The sequence below is a fragment of the Nerophis ophidion genome, linkage group LG12, assembly GCF_033978795.1.
Source record: "Nerophis ophidion isolate RoL-2023_Sa linkage group LG12, RoL_Noph_v1.0, whole genome shotgun sequence".
Taxonomy (NCBI): Eukaryota; Metazoa; Chordata; class Actinopteri; order Syngnathiformes; family Syngnathidae; genus Nerophis; species Nerophis ophidion.
This window is the reverse complement of record NC_084622.1, coordinates 31,763,439-31,785,791: the sequence shown is the minus strand read 5'-3', so window position 1 is coordinate 31,785,791 and position 22,353 is coordinate 31,763,439. Positions and strand designations below refer to the sequence as shown.

The 22,353-nt window shown below is 38.8% G+C and overlaps 1 protein-coding gene across 3 annotated transcripts in view; it reads right to left on the bottom strand.

Moving 5' to 3' along the window:
* parvaa (parvin, alpha a) overlaps nt 1-22,353 on the bottom strand; it is a 52,851-nt gene that overhangs the window by 21,807 nt on the left and 8,691 nt on the right. For all 3 annotated transcript variants that reach the window (XM_061917380.1, XM_061917379.1, XM_061917381.1), the window contains exons 3-11: nt 20,648-20,718; nt 17,756-17,858; nt 17,401-17,541; nt 10,471-10,586; nt 10,307-10,365; nt 7,996-8,015; nt 7,856-7,917; nt 4,279-4,347; nt 2,187-2,288 (exon numbers count right to left, since the gene is read on the bottom strand). In XM_061917380.1, the coding sequence (XP_061773364.1) occupies nt 2,187-2,288; nt 4,279-4,347; nt 7,856-7,917; nt 7,996-8,015; nt 10,307-10,365; nt 10,471-10,586; nt 17,401-17,541; nt 17,756-17,858; nt 20,648-20,718 (743 nt within the window). The remainder of the gene's footprint in view (nt 1-2,186; nt 2,289-4,278; nt 4,348-7,855; nt 7,918-7,995; nt 8,016-10,306; nt 10,366-10,470; nt 10,587-17,400; nt 17,542-17,755; nt 17,859-20,647; nt 20,719-22,353) is intronic.

The window sequence follows — 22,353 nt, the reverse complement described above, 5'->3', positions numbered from 1 at the left end:
TGTGGTGATTGTTACTTTTGTATATTTCCTGTTCACATGGGGAAATTTCCAAACATACCTAAATACACAGCCACATGACATTGTTCCCAATTGGTCAGCAAGAATTTCAGAGTCGGTAGTGATTTAATGCTAATAAACCCAAAGCAGGACACTATTTATTTTCTTGAAATATTTCACTCTGTATAGTGGTGACCAAATTGGGTTGCCGCTTGTCATTAGGTGGTGATCGATCAAACAAATTTGTAATAAACAATCACTGTTCTGATTGCCTCAGACTGGTTGAATTGGTCCGCACATCAGATCGAAAACTGTATTCACAAACTTTACACCAAACAAACTGTAAAAACTTGGAATATGCTTAAAACATTGTGCGTGTGTCCAGAGTTGAGGTTTTGTGTTATTGTTTTTTTATTATGTTTATGGTATAATAAGTTAGCAACTTATTGAACAGCACACTGAACTGGAAGGACAACTGCAAAGCTGTTTACAAGAAGGGCATGAGCAGACTCTTTTTCCTGAGGAACTTTAGGTCCTTTAATGTGTGCAGTGAGCTGTTGGAGATCTATTATCAGTCTGTTGTGGCCAGTGCCCTGTACTTTGCTGTGGTTTGTTGGGGGAGCAGCACCAGCAAAAGGGACTCTAACCAGATTGACAAACTGATCCGGAAAGCCAGCCAAACTATTGACACGCAGTTGGAGGAGTTTGTGTCAGTGAGGGATAGGAGGACACCGGACAAACTGCTGGCCATCATGGACAATCCTGCTCACCCACTCCACCAGAAAATTGAGGGACAGCAGAGTTCATACTCCTTCAGCTTTGTTCCTACAGTGTTCGATTCAAGAACTCCTTCATTCCGCACTACATCCAACTGTATAATTACTCGCCATCCATCAACAGATGATATCTGTCTATTACCTGAAACCTATGTTGGCTACTTGTCTTTGTTTTTAATGTCTATTTTCTATTTTCTGCTGAAAGTACTCTCTACTTTATGCAGCAGCTGTTACATATACTGTAATATTGTACATGGTAATTGTTGTATATTGTATATATGATATGGACAAATGATAATATATCAGAAAGTATATATAATATACTGTATGTATGTTATGTAAATATTACGTGTATATGCTATATTTCATATTGCTATATTTAGTCTATTCATACCGGCATTGTCCTTTTCATCCTTACACTTTCCATCATTGTAACTGAGCTACTGTTTGAAACAATTTCCCTTGTGGATCATTAAAGTTTGTCTAAGTCAAAGTCAACTTGCCAATGGCTGGCTTGTATTACAATAAGTGGTTTAAAAGAATATTACTATTTTATTCAATGTGTACATTTTTCCTAATGTTCAATCATATTGGATACAAATTGTCCAATATGAATAAAAAATTGTTGGCCCGAATACAATTGCTTGCCTTCAAGGCGGTCACTCATGGCTGTTTTGTGCACAAAGACAAAAGATGTATAGGAGAATCGAAAACTCAAACTTCAGTTGTGGCATGTGATGTTTCCATTATATAAACACGTAAAAATGTAAGTTTGCTAACGTTATATACCGATACTACTTCTAAAGCAACCTAGAGGTCAAGTTATAATGTAAAAAGGAGAAGTATTGTACACTATTAATAGTAACTTATCATATATCCTGTAATATGCCACAAAATACTCTAATTAGTAGTAAAAGATATTTAAAAACTACGTACGTTTTGGTTTCACCGTTTCCTTTGTTTGTGTGTGTGTGTGTGTGTGTGTGTGTGTGTGTGTGTGTCACGAAGGGTGTGGCTTGCATGCTCAGAGCAGGAAAAACGAGGGATATAATGCTTACAACACTTTGGAAAGTTAGGGACCTCTAGTAACAGTCTTGGGACGGCGTGGCGAAGTTGGAAGAGTGGCTGTGCCAGCAATCTGAGGGTTACTGCTTCAATCGCCACCTTCTACCATTCTAGTCACGTCCGTTGTGTCCTTGGCCAAGACACTTCACCCTTGCTCCTGATGGGTCCTGGTTAGCGCCTTACATGGCAGCTTCAACCGTCTGTGTGTGAATGTGTGTGTGAATGGGCGAATGTGGAAATACTGTCCAAGCGCTTTGGGCTCCTTAAAAAGGGGTAGAAAAGCGCTATACAAGTACAACCCATTTATCATTTTAACCTCTTAATCAAAGGAAGAAAATGACCACTTACCTTTTGGTCAAAATTTTCAGGTGTGAGAAAAAAGTTGTAGAGTGGCACAAAGTATCCCTCCAGCAGCCCCATTAGCAACACCAGATAAACACCATCTGCAAACTGACAAACAATAAAGCTGATTGGTGGCATGGTCATGAACTGTAGTGAGAAATATTGTGTGTACTTAAAAAACCAAAACAAAAAACAACTCTTGACTTAACATACGACCCTTGGCAAAAAATATGAAATCACCAGTCCTGGAGGGTGTTCAGTCAGTGGTTTAATTTCATAGAAAAACAAAACAGACATGACATAAAACTACAGTCAGTTTCTGATTTTAAGGAAAACTAAAAATCAAGAAAAACATTTATGGCAGTCACTAACAGTTTATTTTTTTGATAAAGCAGAGTAAACAAAATGTGGAATCACTCAATTCTGAGGAAAACAATCATGGAATCCTGTAAAACAAACGAACAAAAAACACTTCAACACACCACCAGTAATTTATTTCACCACCTCTGGCTTTTATAACACCCTGCTAGCATAAACTTAATGAGTAACAAACAGTACTCTTCATCAATCTTGCTCCAACTTTCTCTGATTGCTGGAGTCAGATCGGTTTTGCAGGTTGGAGTCTTGTCATGAACCATTATTTTCACTTTCCACCACAGATTTCAAATTGTTTTGAGATCAAAGAATGTTTTTGAGGGGTTTTCTCTATGCAAGATGCATTATAATCTTGTAAAATGATGTCATCATCTCCAGACATTGTTTTGATTGATGGAATAAGGAAAGTGTCCAAAATGTCAAAGTTAACTTGAGCATTCATATAAGTTGTATTGCCAGCCATTTCCCCAGTCCCATTACCCAACATGCTTCCCCTTCATCAATGACTGTGGAAATTGCTAATTTTTTTTCAGGCAGTTGTCTTCATAAATCTCAGTGGAACAGCACTCAACAAAAGTTACAGAATCATCGCCTTGCTTAATGCAGATTTGCGATACATCATTGAATATGACTTTCATCCAGTCATCCATAGTCCACTATTGCTTTTTCTTAGCAGGTTGTAACCTTGTTGTTTTCTGTTTAGGTGTTAGTGACATCTTTAGTTCAGATTTTTTTTTTGTATTTAAATCCCATTTCCTTTGACAGTTTAACGGTTCGGTCACAAACGGTGACTCCAGTTTTCTGCCCGTTTGCTCTTCATTTGTTTTGCTTTGCATTTTCGTTTTTCAAGACATATGGCTTTAACTATGTTTTCTGTTTTGAAGCTTTGATGTTTTCTTTGGTCTACCAATACCCTCGCCTTTTACAAAACTTCCAATGTTGTTTGTACGTGGTCCAGATTTTAGATACAGCTGACTGTGAACAATCAACATATTTGCATGCTGATTTCCCTTCTTAAAGAAGTTTGATAATCCTCTCTTTTGTTTTAATTGACATCTGCCGAGTTGGAGCCATGATTCATGTCAATCCACAACAGAGCAACAGCTTTCCCAGGTGTGAACACACCTTTTTAACGGCAGACAAATGAACAGATTTAATCTGAAGCAAGTGTTAGCTTTATAAAGTGAAAAATGCAGAGTCAATATTTTTTTTCCCTAGAATTTAGTGTTTCCATAATACTCTGCTTGATTCAAAAATTAAACTGCTACTAAATATCAATATTTACCATGAATTGATTAACGTGAACCTCGACTTAAACAAGTTGAAAAACTTATTTGGGTGTTACCATTTAGTGGTCAATTGTACGGAATATGTACTGTACTGTGCAACTACTAATAAAAGTTTCAATCAACCAATCACTTTTTATTATCCTGATTAATTTTTGTGTTTCTTAAAACTAGAAAGTTGCCGTTTGAAATTACTACAGGTTTATGTCATGTCTATTATTTTTTTCGTGCAACATTGAATGAACATCCTCCAAGTCTGGTAAGTCCATATTTTTTTCCCCAGATGTTGTATAAGGAAAATGGTTGACAAAGCCAACAGAGATCCTGCTAAAGGTAGACTCCAAAAGTGATCATTATATAAAGGCTTGCTTTTCTTTCATAATGTTTCAATTTCTAATAGCTAGTGGTATTTATTCAAAACCATGCCTGTCTCGTACCTGTGTTTCCAGTTCCGACACCTCTAGGTTGAGCTTGTTCAGGTGTTTGTTTACAAACGTGATCAGCGTCTGATAAAACAAAAAGCGGGTAATCAGTAACTACAAAAAAAAACATACCCAGTCCATGGTCATAAAATTTCAAAACAGAATTGATAGATAACTACACAACAATGGTACAAAACACAGTGTAACAGCCATGAGAGAGTTGCTCAACAATTGTGAATACTGATACAAATGTACGGTTTTACAGAGTAGTCGCAAAAGCACAAAAGATTAAAAAAAAAGTTGTTGATGCAAATGGTGACTTTAAGATTGAAATAATTGCGCAGAGTGATTTCTCGCTGACCTGTATCTTTGACCACTGATTTGCTCTCCCTACTCCCCGTGTACTAACCAAGTCAATGTTAGCTTTATTCAGAACAAGGCTTTTCGCAGGCGCCGTGTGGGGCTGTCTCTCACAGTTCAGGATGCTCTGCTTTGAAGAGCTTTGTGATGATAAGCATGTATTTCATGCAAAGTGGTGAATTTAGGTAAGATATTGGAAAATATATTTAAAATTTGTTAAATCAATATGCAAATATATTTTATTGTGGCTAGATTTGAACTATTATTTAGGCAAATTACTCAACACTGTTATAATCAATCAATCAATCAATGTTTACTTATATAGCCCTAAATCACTAGTGTCTCAAAGGGCTGCACAAACCACTACGACATCCTCGGTAGGCCCACATAAGGGCAAGGAAAACTCACACCCAGTGGGACATCGGTGACAATAATGACCCAGTGGGACGTAAATACATCTATTTTCTATACCTCTTGTTATCTTTATAATTACACCTATCGAAGTTGAGCTGACTTTAGGGAAGAATGGAGAGTACCCCAATTAACCAAACATGTATGTTTGAGGTCTAAAATAAATATTACAGAAAATCCAATAGTTGTTTTATTAGCAGGAATTTAAAAATGCAAACAATTAAGGGAATGAATGTCCTATACATTTTGGGCCATAAACAATAGAACATTCTAAGGTGAAACTTTTATACAACGAACATCTTAAGTGTTTTTTTTAAAACAAGAAAATTGAGTTCCAACTGCTTCAATGTCCAGGCGTTGGTGTTAGTTAGCTTGGCTTGCTATCGTGGCCCACGTTACCCACTCCCCTCTATGAATCAGTAACTCATGCCAGACGGTATTGAAAACGAGGGTATCAGCAAGTAATCCTGTGATTGTGGTCAAGAACTAAAATAATTTCTGTTGTCCTCAGGGTTCTATTTTGGGAAATCGTTTTATTGTAATCTACTTTCAGGATTTACTAATAGTTTTCTATATTCGTTTTACATATTCTTCTGATATACGTACATACTCAAAGCAACACAATAGAGACTTTAATCTACCATTAAGTGTAATGTATATATATCAAATACAGAGGACATTCTCTTTGGGATAAACTACCGCCAGCTTTGCAATTTGCAACTGCATTTGAATAATAAAAAAAACAATTACAATGCTGGGAATGTTTGTAGTATATGATATATATTGCATATGATTTGACTATTCTTGCTGCTGTGATAATTGTGATGTGTTGGGGAAGGTGGCTTTACAAGAACTGTCTTCTTAACCTTTCCCGCACGTGTTTTGTTTTGGTGTATGTGTAAATATATTCATAAAATGGAAATACAGTAGAAGATCAAAAATGGCCAAAACTCTGATAGCAAAATGTAGACCTCAGACAGTAAACATCTGTTCCCTGAAAATTCAGAATTTAACCTGACTATTGTAGGGCCAAACCAAGTCTTGTTTCTAACAAATCTCTGAAGAGGAACGTTTTACAAAAAAACCTCTTATAATAAAAACGAAAGACATTCATGACCATGAAGTATTTAATGGGGAACTGCACTTTTTTTTTTTTTAATGTGGCCTAGCATTCACAAGCCCTATGTGGGACCAGCACGTTTTTCTTTTTTAATGCATTATAAATCGTAAATAAATATTTGAAAATTTCAGCTGACAATGGCGCCAGTGGGAGTCGCTCTATTCCGCCGATTCATCCATCCATCCATTTTCTTCCACTTGTCTATTTTTAAGGTCGCGGGGGGGTGCTGGAGCCTATCTCGGCTGCATTCGGGTGGAAGGCAGGGTACACCCTGGACAAGTCGCCACCTCATCGCAGGGCCAACACAGATCGACAGAAAACATTCACCCTCACATTCACACACTAGGTCCAATTTAGTGTTGCCAGTCAACCTATCCCAAGGTGCCGGTTTTTGCGGTGGAAGGAAGTCGAAGTACCCGGCGGGAACCCACGCAGTCATGGGGAGAAAATACAAGCTCCACAAAGAAAGATCCCGAGCCTGGGTTTGAACTCATCACTTTTCAGGACATTCGTATTGTGAGGCAAATGCACTAACCCCTGTTCCATCCACCGTGCTGCCTCCGCCGATTCAGTGCTTTAAAAAACATCTGCATCTGAACAGCCGATATGGGCATCTATAGCAACTATATGATTTGCCTGAGAAGCTGGACAAGACAATAAAAATAAATAAATACATTTAAAAAAACATCCGAAGTTCACCAACGTTTTATATACTGTACATACATACAGTCGTGGTCAAAAGTTTACATACACATGTAAAGAACATAATGTCATGGCTGTCTTGAGTTTCCAATAATTTCTACAACTGTTATTTTTTTGAGATAGAGTGATTGGAGCACATACTTGTTGGTCACAAAAAACATTCATGACATTTGGTTCTTTTATGAATTTATTATGGGTCTACTGAAAATGTGACCAATTCTCTTGGGTCAAACGTATACATCAATGTTAATATTTGGTTACATGTCCCTTTGGTAAGGGCGCTTTTAGTAGCCATCCACAAGCTTCTGGTTGAATTTTGGACGACTCCTCTTGACAAAATTGGTGCAACTCAGCTAAGTTTGTTGGTTTTCTGACATGGACTTTCTTTCTTCAGCATTGTCCACACGTATAAGTCAGGACTTTGGGAAGGCCATTCGAAAAACTTAATTCTAGCCTGATTTAGCCAGTCCTTCACCGCTTTTGACGTGTGTTTGTGGTCATTGTCATGTTAGAACACCCAACTGCGCTCAAGACCCAACCTACGGGCTGATAATTTTAGGTTGTCCTGAAGAATTTGGAGGTAATCCTCGTTCTGCATTGTCCTTTTTACTATCTGTAAAGCACCAGTTCCATTGGCAGGAAAACAGGCCTAGAGCAGAATTCTGCCACCACCATGCTTGACGGTAGGTTTGGTGTTCCTGGGAAAAGGCCTCACCTTCTTTCCTCCAAACATATTGCTGGGTATTGTGGCCAAACAGCTAAATTTTTGGTTAATCTGACATCAAATGGACGAAAATAAGACCTTCTGGAGGAAAGATCCTCATATATGCCATATTTTACAAATCAGAATGCACAAAAAAGAAAACCGTATTTGTTTTTGTCTTACATAGGGATTGTGAATGATTGGCAAAATTCCAAAAAAAAGGCGCAGTTTCCTTTAAACTGTATCATAGCAGAAGTTGCTGATGAATTTGTGATGTCACAAAGAAGTCGTATTACCTTTTTGACAACATTCAGTTTATCTGGAGCGTGGTCGAACAGGGTGTCAAAAGCATCGCGTTCTGTGGCAAAACGTGGAACACATGATTAAGCCCACTTGAATAAAATTGTTTGGTAATCTGCTACTCATAGCAACATACCATGTCTTCCGGAGAAAGCCCTGAGAAAAGGACAAACAATTTAAAAGGGAGAAGGGAAAAATTTGAAAAAAAAAAAAAAAAATCTGAGGTTATTTCATCCTATTCACAATTTCACACTTGAATCCCCACAGAAATCATGAGATAATGAAAGTCAAGTGCTTCCAATTCAATCACAGTGGAATGTGGAGAATGGTGGGATTAGAAATGATTCAACAATAGACGTAGCTATTGCAACATGATTACAGAAGCACAGGTACATCTCGGGTATTCAAATAACCTGGGCATCATCAGTAAGAGTTCCCTGGTGACGACATATTATAACACAATAATCTCAACAGCAGAAGAGTACTGCTGGGTATTGATACAATGAGTGAATATATGCTGTTTCGTGTGTAAACAGAAGACCTCTTGCCTATTAATACAATGCTAACCCTTTGTAGGAAATTATTGTTGGGATTGCCCTTCCAGTCAGGTGGTATTGAAGAACAACTGCAGGTCACTGAAGAGGAGGTATCGTAATGGGGCGGGCCAGTTACTGCTGGCAGAAGGTTAGTTGAATTTTCAGTCAGCTGCTATAAAACCACTGGATACTGTGCAATTGAAGAATGTAACATACCAAAAAAATACAATGTCAATATCTGAATCGTTAACCAGAATCGAAAGTGGAACCGGAACTGGAAAAAAATCTTATTCATATTACTAATCTTAAAACCTGGCATCTTTTAGCTTTCCCAATTGCATCAATATCAGGTGTCACATCTTGAGTGGCAGACAATTTCAGGATATTTTGTAAGTGCTTGTGCGTGAGCCTTGAGAATAACTTTGTTTTATAAATGCTCATGAGAGAATAAACTTCTTAAAAAAGATATGTGGTTCCAAACATGCACAACACTTTTGTAGCAAGGAATGTCAAGTTGGGGTAACATGGCAAGAGATAATGATAAAATGTGTCCAAGCCACGGCAAATGTTCCCTTCAAATCTAAATCACACTCCGAATCTATTATTTCAAGTATCAAGACTTTTGGAATTGGTAAAACTAACAGTTTGGACAATCACCCTAATGACATTATCCATCTTTAATGACTTGCAGCACAGAGACTCCTAATGTAAGTACAGTTAAAAGTCCAAAAAGCAAGTCCTCCATTTGCAGTCTACACTTTCTCTCTGAATATTGTTGCAGCTCCTTCTTTTTTCTGACCATTGAGTGCGCACCATCTGTAAGCAGACTTACAGCGTGGGACCAGTCCACTCTCACTCTGTCGAGCACAATGACAAGAGTGGTGAAAATATCGACTGCTGTTGTGGTATCATATCAACTCCTGTTGTGGTATCCGTCATTGGCACCAACTATACAAACTCCTTGGTTAAAGTGTCATCAACTCCACAGATGAATATTGGCCAATTGTGCAACATCTGTTATGTCCGTGCTTTCATCAATTGAAACTGAAAACGCAATCAATGTCTTTACCATGTGCTTCAACTGGTCAAATCCAAATCCCCAGAAAGATCAGAAATCCTGTCTGCCACTGTATTTCTTGTCAGGCTGATATTTGCAAAAGCCTGGCGCTTTTCAGGGCACACAATCTCCGCAGCCTTCAGCAAGCATGTGTTCACAAATTCACCCTTACTAAATGGTTTTGAAGCCACCGCAATTTTATTAGCGATAAGGTAGCTACCTTTCACTGCAGCGCCACAGATTTCCCAGCTATGACTACAAAAAAAACTGCTGCTTCTTCAGAACCACCACTCATTCACCTTCTCTCTTATCATCGCAAGTTGTTGTATTTGTTGAAATAAAGAGTCTCACAATGGCGACAAAGGTAATATTCTTTCAGCACCGAAACAAGATGGGAACACAAACACAGCTTTCCCATGGTGAATAAATAGGAGGCTGACAGTTTTTCTTGGAACACTCTGCGTCCTCTTTTCTCTTTGTTGACAGACATTTTGCGGCAATGATGGTGCCAGAGAACGATGTGTTCGGTGTTGGATCGAGGGGAATGAGCCACAGCCATGCTTTACAGTTTATTTCCTGCCTGGCATACTTGCTCAGTCTGGATAGAAACAGTTTGCTTGTCAAACAATCGCAATTACGACATCTAGTGGACACATTTAGAAAAGGAGTTTATTTCACAAAGAAAATCCAGACCATGTTTATATTCACAAACCTATCACGCGGGGAGTATGTTTGACATCCCTGCTGTAGAGGACGCTGGGTTTCAGGAGGAAATTACTTATTTGGACAAGGTTACCTGCAGTGCACATAATGTACTTTCAAGTGTAAATAATGAGGCAAACGAGAAAACTTACTCTGTGTTGCCAGTGATTTCTTCTTGAATTTGTCTTGATTGGAGAATGCCCTCTCTTTTCTGAAAGCCAAAAAAGAAAGATGGGTTTTACCACTCTGCAAATGAAATCAACCAACAATTCAAGAACATGGACAAATGTTTTTGAACAAAAGACTATTTGCAAACCTGGACAACGACTACTTGAATGGAAACATGGTCTGGCAGTCTGACGGGTGCTCTGAAGTGTTGTGACAACGCCACCAGCAGGTGCAGGATTGCAACTATGCTCTTTGCATGTACCGCTTGATGATGGGAAAGGAAAAAAACATGTATTATCAACGACATTTTACATGTCCGACAAAACCACAAGTAATACGGTCAATAGAGCTAAACATGTACAGCAGGTCTATCCAAATGGCGGCCCGCCACAGCTTTTAATTTGGCCCGCCAAACATCATTCAAATAGGCTTAAGGAAACCATTGCCGATGTATGCAGTACTCCCGTCACCCCGCAGGGAGCAAAAGCAAAACAGTGTGTCATGTGTCACAATGATGTAGCAGTGGGGTGAGTAGAAAAAGATGTTACTATCGACCTAGAAAATAATCAAAATAAATTGCAAAAATTTGTTTTTTTAACAGCGACTGGACAACAAAGTATTAATGTATTGAAATTGCTGATTTTGTGGTGTCTTTTGTGTTCGTGGTCACGTTGTTTTTTGGCTGTTTAAGTCTGGCGATCAAACCTCTTTTAATACATGTAGTGCTAAATTTGACCAGTAGAGGGCGATAAAGCCACAATTTAGGTTTAATTGTGTTGAGCTACACACTTGAGCAATGCTTGTTGTGGATGTTTAATTTCTAAATGGTAAACATCTATAGTTTATAGCAGGGGTCACCAACGCGATGCCCGCGGGCACCAGGTAGCCCGTAAGGAACAGATGAGTAGCCCGCTGGCCTGTTCTAAAAATAGCTCAAACAGCAGCACTTACCAGTGAGCTGCCTCTATTTTTTTATTTTTTTTTTTTTATTTACTTGCACGCTGGTCTCGCTTTGCTCGGCATTTTTACTGCCGAGTAAAACTCGCTCCCCAAATTTATTAGCGCATGCTTACTTTTACCGCCGGGTCAGATTCGTGACGTCACGAGTGGCGCTTCCCCTGCCATCATTTTCAAAATGGCAGAGGAGTTTAATTTTGCTTTTACTATGTGTAAACCAGGGGTCTTGTTCAACAGCCATACAGATCACACTAATGGTTGTGATATAAAACTATTTTAACACTCTTACTAATATGCGCCACACTCTGTGAACCTTAACCAAACAAGAATAACAAACACATTTCTGGAGAACATTGGCTCTGTAACACATTATAAACGCAACATAAGAATTACCCAGAATTCCAATGCATCCATGACTCTTGGCTATATTATACACCCGCTAGCACCAACCCCCCCTCCCCCCTCTCCATGCGCCGGTTGAGGTGGGCGGGGTTGGGGGCACGTGTATAATATAGCCAAGAGTCATGGATGCATTGGAATTCTGGGTAATTCTTATGTTGCGTTTATGTGTTGCAGAGCCAATGTTCTCCAGAAATGTGTTTGTTATTCTTGTTTGGTTAGGGTTCACAGAGTGTGGCACATATTAGTAAGAGTTTTAAAGTTGTTTATATCACAACCATCAGTGTAAACGGTATGGCTGTTGAGCAAGTATGCATTGCAATCTCGTTTGAGAAGCAGCAAAATGCATGCGTCCTACCGACACGCAGATAGCATGGTGTGAAGATGGGCGCGATGTTGTAGAGCAGTGGTCCCAAACCACCGGGCCGCAGCCGCAGAAGAATATTTTAATATTTTTTCTATTTATCACACTCAATGTTTTACTGCATGCCATTGGTATGTGCAGGGGTGAGAAGAGGTTTTACAATTATTAGCGCCTGCTTACATGCCTTGAATAAATAAGCGCAGGAGTGAGAAGAGGTTTTAAAATCAATTAGCGCCCCAGCGGCTATTCAAGGAAATATGGTATTATTGGCCGTTGAAAAACACCTGTGTATTTGATAGGTTCGTGCTCCGGTCACATGTGCAATAAACAGAGGAGGCTGATGACAACTTTGTGACTGACTTGAAGCTGAAAGCTTCAAAGTAAAAATAAGTGTAACACAAAAGACAGACACATTATGTGAAATATTCCTGCAAACGATGTGGTTACAAACATGAACTCCAACAATGTCCAGCTTATGGCGAAAGATGCTCCAAATACAATGGAAAATAAACCACTTTGCAAAGTAATAGTTATCCAAATCAAAGCTCAAGTCCATACGGCAAGTCTAGGAAACAGAAAAACAGAAAAGAGTTCAACTTTGTTTGTGGGCCTGGTGTCATCTGACAATTGTAATAAATTGAGCAGCATTAAGAACATTGAAACACACTTAATGAAGACATATGAACTGAAACACTTCCAGTAAATGGTACATTAGTGACACTAAGGATTGACACAGGTGCACAAGCAAACCTGATTAGCATGACCGAGATCAATGCAATGAAAGTCAAAAAGAAAGACAGAAAGAGAGCCTAAAATTGCAAACAAAAGAGAGTGCCACCAAAAGACTATAATTGACAAAACACTGTAGATTAAAAATGACTGTAAAGGGCTAAGATTACATTGTGCTGTTTTCTGTATTACCGAAGGGCCGTAAATCATTGCTAAGGGGCGTTGCGTCAAAGAATTTGAATTTCGTCCATCCATCCATTTTTTATATATATTTTTTTGACAATGTCAGGTGTCCTGAAGCAGTAGAGGCAGTCAGTTGCATACATTGTGAGCAACTATGGTGATGTCTTTGATGGATGCCTACAATTGACCTATTAGGATTCAACTTGTGGTGCATGCGTCAAGTAGAGTCCCAGCGCCACTTTGCAAGTGTCTTAAAATTGAACTGGACAAAAAGTGTCACTTACAAGTGATTACAAAGGTGGAAGAACCAAATGAGTGGGGTAAATCGATGGCGTGTGTGGATACAGAAAATAAAAAAAGAACTGCACAGATCTTAGTGAGGTGAACCAAAATATTAAAACATAAGCACAAACACATACCAAAGAGTGAGGTGATCGCAAGTGAGATGAGAGAAGACAAATACTTCTTAAAACTACTGAAGATGTAGCTTATGGGTTTTGGCAGAAAAAGCTGTATTGACAAAAGCATACAGTAGTGCACTTTTATCACACCTTTTGGCAGGTATCAATTTTATTTAGAATAATCCCAGCATCTAAGATCTTTTATTGAGCCATGTTAGAGGGTCAGCAAGGAGTTTTTTTATTTACGTAGATGATGTAGTCATCTGGGGTTTTACCCTACAAATACTATACGTAATGACAAAAGTGCTTTAGAAGATACAAGAAAATTAACTGAAACTAAATCATGCCAAATGTCAATCTGGTGTACAGGAGATAACGTTCCTAGGAGACGGGCTGTCTGCAGAAGGTACTGAGATTAATGTAAAAAAAATAAAAGCGATCTAGAGTATGCACCGCCCAGAAAGCAAGAACGTTATACTCAGAGTAATAGTCCTAATACATGTCATTGGAAAGTTTATACCCAATTTGTAAGTGAGAATGTCTGTCTGCTCTGAGGGAACTACTATGCGACGCCAATGTTTAAGTGGACACAATCAATCAATCAATCAAGGTTTATTTGTATAGCACCTAGTTAAAGCTATAAATTACAGCTATAAGTTAAAGCAAGAGAAAATTTTAAAAACAGTTAAAAAAAACAGTGACAACAAGTATGTTTTAGTTAGGATTTGAAAGCTTCTAGCTTCGTAACGGCTCGCCACTCAAGAGGGAGTGAGCTCCATAACTTGGGTGCAGTCGCGGCAAAAGAACGATCACCCCATTTTAAACTCTAGTCTTTGGTATTTTTAAAAAATGTGTGCAAAGACAAACACAGTTTCTTAGATGTGTTGCAAACAGTTAAAATATCAGTAAAGTATCCTGAGGCCGGACAGTACATGGCTTAAAAAAAGAGAAGAACAACAATGAGGAGGCGAACAGCTGCATTTTGTATTTGCTGGAGCTTGTGGAGGAGTGACTGATTTAGTCCACTGGAGAGGGCATTACCGTAGTCCAATCTTGGGCTGATGAAAAAATGAATGGCCTGCCTCAACTGGAAAAAACCTGCTCCTATTGTTGTTAATTTGTTTGTCAAATTTAAGGTCACAGTCAAATATCACACCAGATTTTTCACAGCAGGAGTGAGGGTTGGGGTGCTAAAACTTGGTGCACTATGTAGTGCATCAAGGCTAAACAAAATTCTTTGTTTTGCTTTCATTTAAATGTCATTGAGAGAGCTATCGACGGAATCAACTGCATTTCTGTCACTTAGCATGACAGGCAAATAGAGCTGTACTACATCATCAGCATAAAAGTGGAAGTTAACATTGATTGATTGATTGATTGATACTTTTATTAGTAGATTGCACAGTACAGTACATATTCCGTACAATTGACCACTAAATTGTAACACCCGAATAAGTTTTTCAACTTGTTTAAGTCGGGGTCCAAGTTAATCAATTCATGGTAATTCATTGTATATAGATATGATTGAACCTAATGGGAGCATGCAAGTGTAAATATAATAGCCCCATTAATTGAACCGTGGGGTACACCAGAAAAAAGTGCAGCAACTGTAGAGGAGAGATCATTAATAATTACTGAAAAGGTCCTATTGGAGAGATATGAGGAAAACCATTATGGCACAGATCTACGTAGGCGGGAAATGAGATGGGAAATGAGGACTGCATGGTTCACAGTGTTAAAAGCAGCTGTGAGATCCATAAGTACAAGCACAGCAAAGTGTCAAGGGCTATAAGAATGTCATTTTGAACTTTTAGTAATGCTGGTTCTGTGCTGTAGCAAGTCGGAATCCTGATTAAAACTTGTTAGCAATATTATTGAGGGAAAGATATGGTTGAAGTTGAGCTAGGACAAGTTTTTCCATGATATTGGACAAAAAAGGGAGATATGATATTGGACGGAAATTGGACAGAATGGACTGGTTTAGGTTATGCTTTTAAAAGAGTGCTCTGACTACAGCTTGCTTTAGGGCAGTGGAAACAATATCCGGATGCATCACGTGTTCTCAGACACATCATTACAAAACAGCAATTTTACGAACATCAATAACAGGCACAGACAGTCCATGGGAGATGATACGATCCAATGCGTGCCCAAGCTGATGAGTCGGATAGGCTATGGACTAAGTGAAATCCAAAGATTCTAATAGTGATTAGATTAGAATAGTATTGATTAGAATAGTAAATTCTTTAGTCAGCTGATCAGAGGTGCATTCGACATGAATGTTAAAATCACCAAAAATCAATATTTTTTATCAAATTTTGGCATGATTTTTGTCAAAAAAAAAAAGAAAAATCACTTCAAAAATATTTTTCATGTTGCCTAGTTTTGCAGTGAACTATACAGCACATAAAATATGAGTGGGCAGTGTGACTACAATAAATTGTAGGTCAAAGCTGGCATACACGCAGCGCATACGTCAAGCTTCAGCCATGCCAAATTTGGCCGATAGTTTTAGTAACCTGGGTAAAATTGTATTACCCCTGCTTGAAAGAAAAAAGTTAGGCATTAAATGTAAATTTACTCTCGAGGGTATCTAAAGATTTGGCCCAATACATAGTCTTGGACAAGTAGAACAGGAAATCAAATAAAAAACAAAGAGTCAAACAAAGTTTTAAAAGTCCTTCACAAGATCAGCACGCAACTCTGCTAGCATCGAGCAAATCTCCATCTTTGTTATGCTAGCATGAGGCGGCGGATGCTTTTCAGACGATTTTGTCTTCGCCTTCGACATGACAAGAGTCGTTTTAAAGTCTCACACAAAGTGCAAAAAGATACTACCTCGCTGTACTTCAAATTATTTAAAGGCCTACTGAAACCCACTACTACCGACCACGCAGTCTGATAGTTTATATATCATTGATGAAATATTAACATTGCAACACATGCCAATACGGCCTTTTTAGTTTACTAAATTGCAATTTTAAATTTCCCGCGAGTTTCTTGTTGAAAACGTGGCGGAATGATGACGCGTACGCGTGACGTCAAGGACTGTAAGGAAATATTAGCGCTGCACCACTAGCGGCTAAAAGTCGTCTGCTTTAATCGCATAATCACACAGTATTTTGGACATCTGTGTTGCTGAATCTTTTGCAATTTGTTCATTTAATAATAGAGACTAAAGAACAATGCTGTTGGTGGAAAGCGGTGGATTGCAGCTGTCTTTAGCACCGAGACACAAAGTGTTTCTTTGTTGTGAAGCAGAGCGGTCAAGCGAACATGTTTTCTCTACCTCAACCAGCGTGTTTTTGGATGGGGAAATTGTGATATATATCTTACCGGAGAAATCAGTGGACTATTCGTCGGCCTGCAGCAGCTGTCAAAAGCGGCAGCTGTGAGCTTGGCTCCTCGGCTTCTCTCTGAGACACCTGTGTGCTCACCGCAGCCATCAGACCTCGAGGTATGTCTTTACAATCTTTAAAATCTTACTAAACACTATTAAAACAATAAGCAGATAAGGGATCTTCCAGAATTATCCTAGTAAATGTGTCTAATTACACTGCCGCCGCCGGGAGCTGTCGCTTTATTTTATTTTATTTTCATTCTTGCTCAAATTAATGGGGAAATTGTCGCTTTCTTGGTCCGAATTGCTCTTACTGCTGGTGGCTTCCATTTTAAACAATGAGAATATGTGTGGAGCCCTGCAACTCAAGACGTCACGCGCACATACTTCCGGTAAAGGCAGGGCTTTTCTATTAGCGACCAAAAGTTGCGAACTTTATCGTGGATGTTCTCTACTAAATCCTTTCAGCAAAAATATGGCAATATCGCTAAATGATCAAGTATGACACATAGAATGGACATGCTATTCCCGTTTGAATAAGAAAATCTCATTTCAGTGGGCCTTTAAGTGACAAGGTTTAAAAGTGAACATGGAAAGTTTGCAGCGGGAGCCAACTCAACACACATCTCAGCGTGGTCCATACTGGAAGTCCTACAATAAAATGTTGAAAACAACAGAGCTTGTAAGGCTATCATTGTTACTTACAGTCAACATTCCAGCGAATGCTCCTGGTGGAGAGTTTGAGTGAATCGTTGATGCGTTCCAAAACAGTCTGCAGCTTCTGTTTCTGGGCAATTTCTGACTGTGTCACCTCTGCCACATTGAGTTTCTCACCTTCTAGTTTTTCTGAAATCCAAAAGCAATCACAATCACAGGTACAAGAACACCGGAAAAGTTGATGGATTTGTAATCTTGGTCCATTCACCCACAGATTCAGTTCCAACCTGATCTTTAACAGCTTACGCACATGCGCACACCCAGAGATACAACCATAATCATTAGGAACTTATTAAAAAAGATAGCATATAAATCTAACACGCTGACTGGTTTGACTCCTCACCGAATAGTTTCTGCAAGACCTGTCCATCATAGAGATCTTCAGCCAGATCCTTTACGATGATCCTCTCCCCAACAAGAACATCATTTATCCAGTCGATCAACACCTACATGACCATATGACAGAATGCATTCATTGGTGAAACATATTTTAGTAATTTCATATTGGGATGAGGGAAAATTTAAATCACAATATATAAAACTTGTGACTTGGGCAGCATCAAATATCAGTGTTACTGCGGTTTGATGAAAACCAAGCATTCATGTTCTGTTCACACACCTGCATGCAGACACCTGAGTTATTTAAATTGTCATTATACGTAAATAATGCTGACTTCAATAAAAAATTTAAAAAGCAGTGCTTTTGTGACATATTCAAGACATCATTGGCAGGGCGTAAACATGTGCCTGTATTGTTGCTTTGCTATGAATTGTTACAAGTTGATAGGAACTTTAACTTTGTGTATATGTGCGTTAACGTGTTTATGAACTGATCCAATTACATTTACTAATGGGGTGGACAATATAACCTTAAAATTATATTGCAACATGTCTTAAAAACACTGTAATAACGATCTGGATGGCAATATATATTTTTTTAAATCTGCATTATTTGCAGTTTGCAAGAAACAGCATTTTTTAGTAGATTGTAACTCATCTTAACACACCCCATACACACCTTGTCTGGAGAATAGGGGGGCACAGCAGAAGGGATCAGTGTTGCCAACTTAGTGACTTTGTTGCTATATTTATTTTTTGAGTATTCATAATTCTCTAGATAGTGTTTTTTCAAAAGGACTTATATTTCTGGAGCTAAATATGTTAAATAAAAAGGTATTGGTAGCACTTTATGAAATACTTAGCTGTAAAAGTGTTTTGCTCCTGAAAAGTAGAAGGCCTTATATCAAACTATATTTTATGGTGGTTATAGTGTTAGTTTATTCTGAACATACATACAATTACAATATGATAGATCACATAATTACAGTTTCTCATTACAGAATGTCTGAAAAGGAGTAGAAGCAGAGCTTATTTAATCCTATCCCTTTTCATATCATAGCAATTACTAATACATTTTTTACAACTCTGTAACACAACAATGAATACATAAATAAATCAATAAATAAATATATAGACAAATGAGTAAATAAATAATTATTAAATACATGAAATAGAATATGCAATTTCGGGAGGAGTACAGTGACAATGCTGTATGTGCAAGCCGCATAAAGGCTCGGACCGCTGATACGCGCAAGTCATATTTATATGCTACTGCATGCAGATAGTTAGAATGTCAAAGAGTACCATGACTCCGAAGTGTATGCATGCAAAAGTAGCTAAAAAAGCTAGCAAGATAATGTTAGCATGCTAACATGCTAAGGTTAGTTATGTGTCAGGTACACAATTGTGAGGTGTACAGCAGAAAAATTGACAAAAAAAAATAACATTCTAACAGTTATCATGTGTCACGTATCAAGTTATTTGACTGTGATGCGTATAACTGAAAAACTTGCAATAAAAAATGCAAGCTAATGTTAGCATGTTAGCAATTCTTACTGTGAACTTGCAGATTTCGGGCAGGGAGTTTTGCTTCGATTGCGTTAAAACATTGTCGCTAAGCAGCCAACTGGAAACAGTTATTTTTGTTGCGGCAGTTATAACTTGTTTAAGTCAACAAATATTGTAGTTTTGCGCTGGTCATAGCTGTGTCAGTCTGTTTTGGAGATGCTTTGTGTGATTTATGGTATTAATTTTATATTTTTTATGTTTATTGGGTAGTAAGACTGTTCCCGAAGGCCATATCCACACAAACAAGGATACTTAATTACGGCATATTATCTCTGCGTTTAGGCCTCTTGTCCATACGCAAAGACATATTTTTGTCCTTAAAAACACAGACTTCTGCAAATGCTGGCAAAAGTGTAGACTTCCAAAACTCTTCGTTTAGCGTATGTTTACACGGCTCAAACGGAGACTTGTGATAACGTCACGGTTGTGCGCTGTCCTTTCCAAAACTCAACAACACTGCCTTGCTGCCTTAAAACACACTATAAGAGGACTTACTGTACTGTATGTTAGAACTTAAACATGCTGCTATTTTCACTCAACATTACTAAAAAAGACACATCAAAATGGGCTTCGCAACACTCCCGCCAGCACTAATGACAGTCAGTCATTAGTGCGGTTTTGGATCGCTGTTGAACCTCTAGCTGATGGGACAATTTTGACAAGTAAGACTTTTTGCTCTGTGTCATACAAAAGGTACAACATTATCTCACGTTTTAATCCTTATTTAACGACAGATCACAAAGTTGATTTACGTGTGTTGCTTCCATTTGTATAAAGCGTACAAGCAACTAAAAGAAAAACGAGACGGAGCATCCTCCTTGTAGTGGGTACTAATGTTAAAGACAATATACACTTCATTACACATGTAATATATCACTATATCCATGATTAAATGCTTTATAATTTCACGAGAGTTTTGAAGCAGCACACGTAACCTTGGCTCGTCAGTGCATGCTGATTTTAGAAAATTAAACGTTATAATTTTGGGTCACCCACATCGGCGGTCCTCTCCAAGGTTTCTCATAGTCTTTCACATTGACGTCCCACTGGGTTGTGAGTTTTTCCTTGCCCTTTTGTGGGCTCTGAACTGAGGATGTCGTTGTGGTTTGTGCAGCCTTTTGAGACACTTGTGACTTAGGGCTATATAAATAAACATTGATTGATTGATTGAATACTGTGAACATGTTATATCTCGTCAATCCCACTCTTTCAGTTTCTCAGATTTCACCTTTTCTGTTTGGGAAACCTGTATTTGTTGGTAGATACTGACTCAGGTTGTGTGTAGCCAGATGTCAGCACAATTGTCTTTAACTGTCTCACCACTGACCTTCATGAGCTCTTGCAGTTTCCGGTCATTCCTGGAGTTCGGATCCACCATGGTTCGTACCTCATTCTCCTCTAACAGATACACAGAATCTCAGTTATGACTCAGTAAAAGTACCAATAGAGTGGAAAAACAAGTTGACTTTATATGCTCAATTGTATTTCATTGTATCTACTAAACCTTATCCAGTCATATTCAAAATCTGCAAAGTAAGTGAAAATACTGTCCATCCATCCATCCATCCATCCATCCATTTTCTACCGCTTATTCCCTTTCGGGGTGGCGGGGGGCGCTGGCGCCTATCTCAGCTACAATCGGGCGGAAGGCAGGGTACACCCTGGACAAGTCGCCACCTCATCGCAGGGCCAACACAGATAGACAGACAACATTCACACTCACATTCACACACTAGGGCCAATTTAGTGTTGCCAATTAACCTATCCCCTGGTGCATGTCTTTGGAAGTGGGAGGAAGCCGGAGTACCCGGAGGGAACCCACGCATTCACGGGGAGAACATGCAAACTCCACAAAAGATTTAAATATGCCACAAGTTCAGTCAGTCGTTTTGAATATTCCACTCTGAACGTCTTTGGTAATTTCCGTAGATTGACGTCCGTGTAGTAACACTGCACTCTGACCTTAATATTTTCACCTGGCTTGCTGACAACAAGCTATCCATACACTAAGGTAAAACGGAATCCATCCTATTTGGGTCCCACATCAACCTTAAGAAAGTCAGTGACTTCACTATAAAAGTGGGTGACATCGTTATCACCAGGAAATATGAGATCACCTACCTAGGTTCCATTCTAGAGGCCAATCTTTCCTGTGATGAAATGGCAACCAAGGTAATCAAAAAGGTCAACCAAAGAACGAGATTCCTCTACAGACTCTCCTCTCTGGTCAACAAAAGCACCTTGAAGATTCTAGCGGGAACTCTCATTCAAACCTTTTTCGATTACGCTTGCACCTCCTGGTATCCCAGCACCTCCAAAACCCTCAAATCTAGACTCCAAACATCCCAGAACAATCTACTCTGGTTACTTTTAGACCTCCACCCCAGATCACACCTCACTCCAACCCACTTCTCCAAAGGGGACTGGCTCAGGGGGGACGACAGAGTAAAACAACTTGCACTGAACCTAGTCTATAAAATCCGCTACACCTCCCTGATACCGAAGTACATGTTAAACTACTTCCAGAACGTAAATGACCGCCATAACCACAACACCAGGGGACGCTCCACAAACCACGTTAAACCCAGATTCCGATCTAACAAAGGTCATAACCCGTTCTCTTTCAATGCCACATCAATGTGGAATTCACTCCCAACAGGTGTAAAAGTGCATCTCTATCCTCCTTCAAAACCGCTCTAAAACAACACCTCCTGGCAAATTCAACCCTTTACTAATACCCTCCTCCATTCACATCCCATCTCCCCTGATTGTAAATAACCTAATAATAATAATCAAATGTATTTCTAATGTATATACTTGTTCTTATGCTATCTGAACTCACTATGTTATTTGCTTGCTGTACATATCCTACTAAGTAAGACCTACACTGTTTCAATGTCCATTTCTCTGTTGATGCAATTGTTGATGACTGAAGTTCTGATATCAACCAAAGCTCCTCATCCCACTCCCCGGATTGTAAATGATGTAAATAATTCAATGTATATACTATGATGATTAACTTGTGTGATGACT